Source organism: Eurypyga helias, unplaced genomic scaffold, assembly GCF_000690775.1.
Source record: "Eurypyga helias isolate BGI_N326 unplaced genomic scaffold, ASM69077v1 scaffold8512, whole genome shotgun sequence".
NCBI classification, from domain to species: Eukaryota; Metazoa; Chordata; class Aves; order Eurypygiformes; family Eurypygidae; genus Eurypyga; species Eurypyga helias.
Window position 1 is genome coordinate 10,196 of NW_010236544.1, and position 8,887 is coordinate 19,082.

The 8,887-nt window shown below is 52.8% G+C and overlaps 1 protein-coding gene across 1 annotated transcript in view; it reads right to left on the minus strand.

The window, feature by feature from the left end:
- RNF43 (ring finger protein 43) overlaps window positions 1-8,604 on the minus strand; it is a gene marked incomplete at its 5' end in the record, with an annotated part of 15,865 nt that extends 7,261 nt beyond the window's left edge. The window contains 7 exons of the mRNA XM_010147118.1: window positions 8-408; window positions 877-979; window positions 1,541-1,696; window positions 2,376-2,477; window positions 2,964-3,095; window positions 3,855-3,929; window positions 8,458-8,604. Of these exons, the coding sequence (XP_010145420.1) occupies window positions 8-408; window positions 877-979; window positions 1,541-1,696; window positions 2,376-2,477; window positions 2,964-3,095; window positions 3,855-3,929; window positions 8,458-8,604 (1,116 nt within the window). The remainder of the gene's footprint in view (window positions 1-7; window positions 409-876; window positions 980-1,540; window positions 1,697-2,375; window positions 2,478-2,963; window positions 3,096-3,854; window positions 3,930-8,457) is intronic.
- Between the last annotated feature and the right edge of the window lie 283 nt (window positions 8,605-8,887).

Sequence of the window (8,887 nt, forward strand, 5' to 3'; positions counted from 1 at the left end):
TCAGGGCTGCCTTGAGCCCCAGGCAGGGGGGCTGGGGCTGGAGAGAACAAGTACTGTGGGGTGGCAGTGTCTGCCCACATGCCGAGGGGTTGGGATGCTGCTGGCCCAGCAAGCCCGGGCCCAGGGGGGACGGGCGGCTGCAGGTGAGCAGGGAGGGGGTTGGCCTGTAGGGCATGTAGTGGATGGTGCCAAAACCCAGCTGGGAGAGCTCCGGAGAGTGGAAGAAGGGGTTGCCATGGGCTGGCTCCGGGGGAAAGCTCCTGAAGTTCCTCTGAGGATACGCGTGTGGGAGGTGGTAAAGGGCATGTCCTGGGTGCTGGCGGAAAAGGTGGAGTCGCCGTCCGGGCTCCATGTCCCTAGGGACCAGCCTGGAGCCAGAGGCCATAGCCCGGTCCACGGAGTCTCTGGCTGCGGAGAGAGAAGGGAGCATCCAGCATACATCCCACAGCCCAGCTGTGGTAGCCCCAGCACCGGTGAGCTTCTACTGCACCCCCATGTCCCACCCATGCCCTGCAACTCCTCACGGCCACCACCAAACCATCTTGATGGTCCTGCAAACCCACTGCCTCCCCTGCTGCCCTGACCTTCAGATCCCACCTCCCTTCCCTGCAGGTCCCAGGACTGGCAACCCCTCCTCTTGGTGCAGGTCCCAGCAGGGCCTGGCTGTACACTGCGGGGGCTGATATGCACAGGGACCCCTCTCCATGAACGCACCCCCCTTGACACCCATGTGCACAGAGACACAGGCTCCTGCTGACTCACCGACTGTATGCATCACCCAAGGGTACCTGGACCTCCTGGGCACAACCCCTGCACCCAACCAACCCCTGCACCCAACCCTGTCCCTGGCTGGGGAATGCTGTGTCTGAGCCCTACCGAGAATATTGAACATGCAAAGCGGACACGTGTGGTGCTGCTGCAGCCAGGGGTCAACACACTCCCGGTGAAACTCGTGGGAGCACGAGATGATCCGCAGTTCCTAGAGAGAGGTGGAGAAAAGAGGAGGAGGGTGAGCAAAGAGAACCATGTGCCAAGACCTGGACGGGTCCTCCGTGATGGAAGCGAGCCTTGTAGGGCAGAAAGACATCTAACAAAGTGATCTGCAGCCCAGCTTTGCATGGAGGAGGCTGTGCACCCCCCTGGCAGCTCTGGCTCTGCTCGCCGTGTCCAGCTCTGGGGTGTGAGTGTCCAGAGAGGTGTTAGCCCTTCAGAATACAGGGGGTTCAGGCTGAATGCGTTGGAGAAGCAAACCCCAATTTTGCCCCACTGTTTCAACGTGGATGTATTATGGATGTTTTACCCTACAGCTGGAGACCCGTCCTCAGGGAATCCAAATCTGCAGGCAAGTGACTTCAGCCGGGGCAGGGCCTTTCTGGCCAAGGAGCAGGCAGACCTCCACTGATGCCAGTCCTTTCCCAGCCCTCAGAAGTTGCCAAAAGAAACATCCCAAGGGTCTCCTGCCCCTGCCAGGCTGCTCAGCTCCCGCTGCAGCTCCTGCTTGACCGTGACCGAGAAGCTCAGAGCCGTATCCGCAGCCTACCTGGCCCTCGCTGAACTCCTCCAGGCAAATCGCACAGACCGGAGCCGAGCTGCAGCTGCTGGCTGAGTCCCACCGTGATGCCTGCCGGCACCTTGCCTGGTACTTGCGTGTGGCTAGCTGCCCGATGGCCTGCATGGTCTGCTGCTGCAAGGAGTCCTGCCAGTGAAAGAGGAGGCTCTAAGGAGAGGGTCAGCCTCACATTGCCATATTTCTCACTGCCCTTCTGTTTTCAAAATGGGATTAGCAGGAATTTGGGGGTGATAGTCATTTCCAGGGGTGACTTTTTGTCTGACCTGACTTAGCCAGAGCAGGCTTTGTCACCAGTAGGAGACAACTGGCACTGGACATTCAAAATCATTTAGCAGTGCTGAATTTCTGAGCCACAAAGGCTTGTCTTCCTATAGGACAAATGGGGTATTTTCAAATCTGGAAATATATCTGACTCTGGAGACATGTTTATTTAGTTTGTTAGTTATTTAGTTTGTTAGATATTTATCAAAATTACTTAATCTTCTACTCTACCAATACAGACGATACTGTTAAAATCAAGAGCTTGTGGGCCAGCTCTGCAGCTTCTGAAAGGTCCTGGGACAAGCTCTGAAAGGTGCTGGAACTGCAGGTTGCAGTGCTGGTGGAGCGGCGGGAGGAGAGCAAGGCATGAGGGATGCTGCCAGCCTGTCTCAGGACCACTCCCGCTCATCCCTGGGCTGCTCCTGCCTCAAGCGGCCACAGCTCCAGTTCACACAGAGGCACATTTCCCTTCCCAAACTGTGTCCATTCCTGCCCTTCATGCATTTCTGTTTGCTCACAAACACCTGCTCCGTGAGATTCCTACCTGAGTTCTGTTCAGCTGGCACTTTGTGCGGACAACAAAAATCAGAATGATGACGACCACAGTGCTGACCACCGTGAGAAGAATCCACACGTCGTAGTCTGGCTGTTGGATAAAACAGGAAAGAAATTACTGTTGTGTGGCAGGGGTGGGAATTAGAGGCTATGCAGGGGAATCCCGATCTTTTCCTGACCATGCATGATCCTTGGCCAAGCTCTACCTCCTTGCTCCCTACTGGAAAAAGAAAAAGGGTTCACTCTTCTCTGCACATGCCAGCAGATGCAGCATCTCAGCTCCCTAGAGGCCACGGTCTAAGGTCGCACAACATAAGAAAACCTCACCTAAACAGACAGGGAATCCCCTCCCCTCACTTGTGGTGATTAAGTGAAAGAAACTAAATAAGCTGAAAGCACTTTTGAGACTTTATTTGCAGCACGTCATCCGAATGCTGCCAGACAGACAGCTCCTGCAAAGGGCTGTGACCTCCATCCCTGGGGAGGAAAGCTCTGCATCTTTGGGAAAGTCCTATTCCATGGCACAGCAGCTTGGAAGGGAGGATACCGAAGGCAGTGGGAATGGTGTGTCTCTCACCCAAGCTGGTGGCTCCTTGACCTCAATCTTCACATGGGCCTCTCTGTTCTTGTTCACAACTCCCATGAGAAGCTCGGCATCACGGCCCCTGATGAGAACCACAGGCTGACTCAGACCTCTAGGCTTTCTCAGCTGTAAAGAAACAAACAGAGTAAGAGAAGCAGAACAGCCTGATACAGGACTATCCTGGCCCCCAGGCATGTCTGGTTCCTCCCAATGCTTCTTGCACACACTTTAGAGACCGACTGCTCCCCCAAACTTGCACTACCCCTCTATGATGAAGTCAGATGGAAGCTCCTCCTCATTTACCAACTCTTCAGCATGGCTTTCTTCATTTCCTCTGATGGTGTCTCCACATGCTGGACACTGCTCAGTGCCTCTTTCATCCCCTGTCAACTGCCAACAACCCTGCTGCCTTCCCTACAGAAATCCTTTCCCTTCTCTTCCTGTGAGATCCACCAGCATTCCCCCTCCTCCCGCTGTGATCTCCAAGACATTCTGATCATACCGGCAGTTTTCCACCACTGTCCAGCCAGCCAGCAGACTGGCTTAGCAAGTGTCCGCGTCTGCCCTCTCCTCCAGACTGACCTGCATCAGGGTGGCCATCTGACCCACTAACCCACACCCTTACCGAGCATCCTCAGCATCACCTCATGGGCCTGCACTCGCTGTTGCATTTCTCTGGCATCAGAAATTAAGTGGTAAGTGCATGAAAGAACCACAAGGAATGGATCCAGCGAGCAGGAGTCAGCCCAGGGTTTTGATAAGGTCAGGCACCAGTTCCCCTATCTGTCCTTTTATCTAATGATGGATGCTTTTCCTGACCTGGGCATATTTTAGGTTGGGACAGGGGCACTGTGGTTTAGCTGATAATACCAGTGGGGTTTGTACCTGATCAGCAGCGCTTTCGTCATCAGTAATGTCAAAAAGGATTGCACGGGCTCCACGCTCCCCCGCCAGCTTTGCCTGTCCAAAAGAACAGAAGCTTCAGTAGACATGTTGTATTGTATATCTTCCATTTGGATATGTATGTGCCTCCCTGGCTCTTCACAGGAGAAAGAAGCACCTATTGCTCAGGGTCAGAAAACAGTTTACACCTTGGTTTCTGCACTTGTGCTGAGCTGCAGTACTCGCTGCTGCTAGAGCTCTGCGGTTCATGGATGGTTTCTCCCTATAGCTGTGGAGGCAAATTAGTTGGTGGGCTTGCAATCACAGCAAGCCATAAACCTAAACACCCTATTCCCCAGCTGTCTGAGCCATGTGCCCCTTTGCTTCAGAGCTGGATTTGCTGGGAAGGGATCTGCAGCCCCATTAGCCCTGCTGACCGCTCGCATCTCTCCCAGCCCAGGACAGCAGAAACCTCTGCAGGACCCACTTCTCTCCGTGGCTGCACCAGCCATGGGTTGTCTATGGGTCTGATTCCCATACACATTGCTATCCCTGGTTCCCGGACCCCATTTTCACCAAGGAGAAGCTCAGGCGATGCCTGGGGCTGCAGGTCTGGTCTAGGATCAGGAATGGGGTGGCTTTTCACAGCCCACCGGTTGCTGCAATCCAAGGAGGACAGCTTTGAGACCCCCCCAAATGAGTATAGATGCCATGCTGGTGAGGTCAAAGCACACTGCCCGGAGGACCTTGTGGAGTCACCCACGTCCTCCCACCAAGCCCTTCCAGCCCTCCAGGCAGGCAGAGGCAGCCTCTTGTGAAAGGGAGACGGGAACGTGAACAAAGTGCAGGGCTGGGCCGGTTACTCATGCGGAGCTCTTTGATCTGCGCGTCCCGAGCGCCTGTGCAAACAGGGAGCTGCCGGAGCGGCTGCAGCAGTTTACCCACTGCATTGCCAAACCCCAGCTCAGGGGCCAGAGGTCAGTGCCGCCGCTTCCCAGCTGCGGTATCAAACGTAGGGCGCCGGCCAAGCAAAGGGAAGGGGCATTCCCCGCGCAACGAGCAGCAGCGGAACAGGTTCAGCTCCATCCCTCGCTCGCAAGTGCTAGTCACCCCCTCATCGAGGAGAAGCTAGGTGTCAGAGATCTGGGGACAGGGATGAGGAGGTGAATGGAGGTGCAAGATGGTCGAGAAAACCATGGGAGCAGAGCTGAAGGCTTTGAGTTGCTGATAGGATTTGACGCTCTTGGGTTTGGTAGACCAGATGGGGAAGCTGGAAAAGTGGGATGAGAGGCTTGGGACAGGGATCAGAGACTGGGGTCCCGCCTGGGATCAAAGGAGTCTCAGAGTTTGCCAGCACTGAAGAAGAAACAGGACTTTCAGGTAGTGACTTTCACCTGTTGGAGCCAGCCAAGCTTTGATGAACAACGAACAGCTCTACAAAGATTTTATCCTGCTAAAGACACCAGCAGTGGGGAAACGAACAACTGAGAAAAGTGACTCTTCCCAACATCCTTCTGTTGCAAAGGACACTTTTGTTCAAGCCCTTCACAACCTCCTTGCTGCAATCGCTTTCGGAGTGCTTGCTGTCTTTGTGTCAGATCTCTTCAGGCACACGGCACAGCTGACCTCCCTCTCTGAGGACTGAAACACTTTTGGTGCAAATATGTATTTACAGGATGACTTAGGAGGTCTCAGCAGTCTGTCAACCAGATTTGCAATCAATGGTTCACTCAGAAAAATAACCAATGCCAAAAAAATCATACATGAGGCATCAGAAAGACTAAATCACTTTGAATTGATTCCAAAGGTATTTTCCATGCCTTCCTCTGCCCCTGCAGACCAAACACCTTCCCCACCGGCTTTTAGCTTTCGATGCTGAAGCAGTGCTTGAATTTAAGAGAGAAGGAGCAGAAAAGTGCATCAGGTGGCTGGGGGAGTTATCCTCACGCTGGGCTGGACAGGACTGTCTGTGCGCGCTGCTTGGCTGGGTGACAGCTAAAGCAGAGGTTCTGATAACACTGTGCAATGGCTATTTTTATCATCACTGATACAGCGCTGCAATTCAACGTGCAAAGCTCTACCGCAAGAAACACGTGTCGGGAAAACAAGGCTCCTGCTCCAGCGAGCACCAGCCACATCCCTGCTCTTGAGGAGAAGCGTTGTCCATGGGTTTTGAGGAAGACAGCTGTATGATGTTGGAGCTTGGCAGAGGCTTCAGGAGGATGGAGAAGCAGTCAGACAGCAATTGCAGGGGGAAGGAGGAAGCAAGGTACAAGGCAGGGCCTGGGGATGTGGCCAGCTTAAAGAGCACCTGCCTGTATTTCATGGCTAAACCAGTCTTGTTTGGGGAGAGAAGAGCTGTGAGCCTCGCTGGGTGAGATCTTGCAGCAGACCTGCCTGCAAGCAGGATGCCGACTGATGTCATGTTCAGCTGGATCTCAAAACCGAGCCTTGGATTCGGCTCTGGTAACAAAGCAATGATGACTAAAGGCCAGTTAACTGTCACCATCAAGTCATGAGCATGACGATGAACTGAGTGGTTTATTTGCTTGGGGTGGGGGGAGAGGGCTTAGTGGTCCTGGAGAAGGGATCAAGGCTGGTGAGGATGACCACAGTGCAGCAATGCACCATGTCTTGTCCTCCCTGTGCAGAACTTCCTCAGCCGATCCCTGGACTCAGTAACACACCGGTACTTCCAGTACTGTGATCAGAGACTCAAAGATTACAGACAAAATTAGCAAAACAGTTTTTAAACCTTTTGGGTTCTTAAGTGGAAGATGAGTCTTTTAAGCTGCACCTTAATCCTGTTCAAGGCCCTCCACAGTGGCTGCACTGACCAAACGAGCTATTGCTGCCCCCAGCCCCCACATTTCATAGAATCATAGAATCATAGAATCACTAGGTTGGAAAAGACCTTAGAGATCATCCAGTCCAACCGTATCTGTCTACCACTAAACCATATCTCTCAGCACCTCATCCACCTGTCTCTTAAACACATCCAGGGATGGTGACTCGACCACCTCCCTGGGCAGCCTGTTCCAGTGTGTGATAACCCTTTCGGTGAAGAACTTCTTCCTTACATCCAATCTAAACCTCCCCTGGCGCAGCTTGAGTCCATTCCCCCTCGTCCGATCATCTGTCATTAGGGAGAAGAGACCAACACCCACTTCTCCACAACCTCCTTTCAGGGTGTTGTAGGCAGTGATCAATTTCCCCATGAGACGCAGCAGCCTGGGACCACTATAACACGCTGGTCACATCTGGATGGACACGGGAGAGCTGGAGTAGCCAGCTGTGCTCCCTGTGGCACCCGCAGAGCCCTTGCTCTCACATCTATCACAATATGCACTGGAAACCCCGGGGTTCACTCTAGCCTCCCATCCTCGTGCATCACTAACACACACAGGTGGGACCAGGCCCTTTTCCAGACGTGGCGTAACTGACAGCAGGTTGGTGACTCCAGCACACCAGCTTGTGTTGGCATCACCAAACCAAACTTAGGCTTCCGACCTGGCCCAGAAAGGGAAGCTGGTTGGGAGCAGTCCCGAGATGGCAAATCCATCACAGCATCACATCCCTTTCCTTGTTTTTGTTGTCACAGCCTCTGCAAAAAAAAGCTGCTGTGCAGGAACAACTGTTTGGTCCAAGTTTTGCCTGCCCTCTCAGCCAAGCTGCAGGGAGGACAAAAAACCTTGTCCCCATCCCCAGCATGTCACTACCAGCAGAAAGTCGACAACAGGGCCAGCATCACCTGAATGCAATCCAGATAAAGCCAAGAGCTAAACAAGGGGGTTTTTTACTTTTATACAGTGCTTGTGGAAAACAACATTTAGTACAGAGACAATAAAAGGGTGCAGCGAACCACTGAAGAAAAAGCTCATGTTAGCCTTATCCACACAGCTTTATCAGAGACACAAAGATTTTAAGGTTTAAAATGACCCTCGTTCCTACCCGACTTCCTTATTACCGGAAAATTATACCAGTGACCTCAGCTTTTGACACAGTAACTGTTGTTTCACTAAGGTACCTCTTTCATAGAGACCTGCTCTGAAGACCTCTGAGATCTCCCACCCCGCTGTAGGGCAGACAGTGGGGGCCCACACCACCACTAGTTTGTCTGGTTTGCGTTTGTCGGAACTGCTCAGCACTGGTTCTTCACATGCCTCATCCAGTGAAGTATCACAGTATTATTTTTAAAGACAGGATCACAGAAGATGTTTTCTGTGTCCATGTTTTCCCACAGGACAGAGGACATGGAGAAACACAAATCCTCCCAACAGGCCAGCAAGCAAGGGGAGGCAGGAAAACAGGAGGGGCACAAGGCTGCTGGGCAGTAAAGTGTATGGGATGCTGGGGTAAGGTCTGAGCATCCCACAGCAGTCAGGTTAGGGAAAACTCCACACCTTTTAGAAAGCCACGCAGTCCAAAAAGTAAGGAGTGATGGGTATAGGGAATGTCTGGCACAGTATCCCTGCCGCAGGACATCACTCTATCCTTGTCCTTTACCTTCCAACAACTCTTTCCTGCTGTCTCCTGTTCTTCCTCTCCCCTGTACCATGGGCTTCACTTCCCAGGTTGGTGTCATTCAGGGCATTTTTGCACCTACCTTGTTAGCCAGCGACAAGCAGGGGTTGGGATCCCGATCTGGCTGTTCAAGCTTGACAATGGTGATAAATCCCGATTCGGTGTGTTCATCCTCGCTGGTGTTGCACAGGGACAGCGGGTGGGACTGCAGGACAAAAGCAAAGGGAAACTCAGATTTTGGGGCTCAGCACTGCAAAGGGTGGCTCAAGCCCACTGCAAACTCTGTGCTCTGAGGACCTGCCCAGAGGGTGTAGGATGCCCTGCAGTGGGTATCGCCACCACTGCTACATCCTCTGGCCTGAGAGTCATTGAGGCTTTGAATGAGAAGCAAGTCACTATCAAAGCTTTGGTCCACCAAGAATATGTCCCAGAGAAAGGTGGAGTTTCTATCCAAATTGAAGGAAGGAGTGAAAAAACCTAATAGCAGGTAGAGAAGTACCAGAAATTAGAAG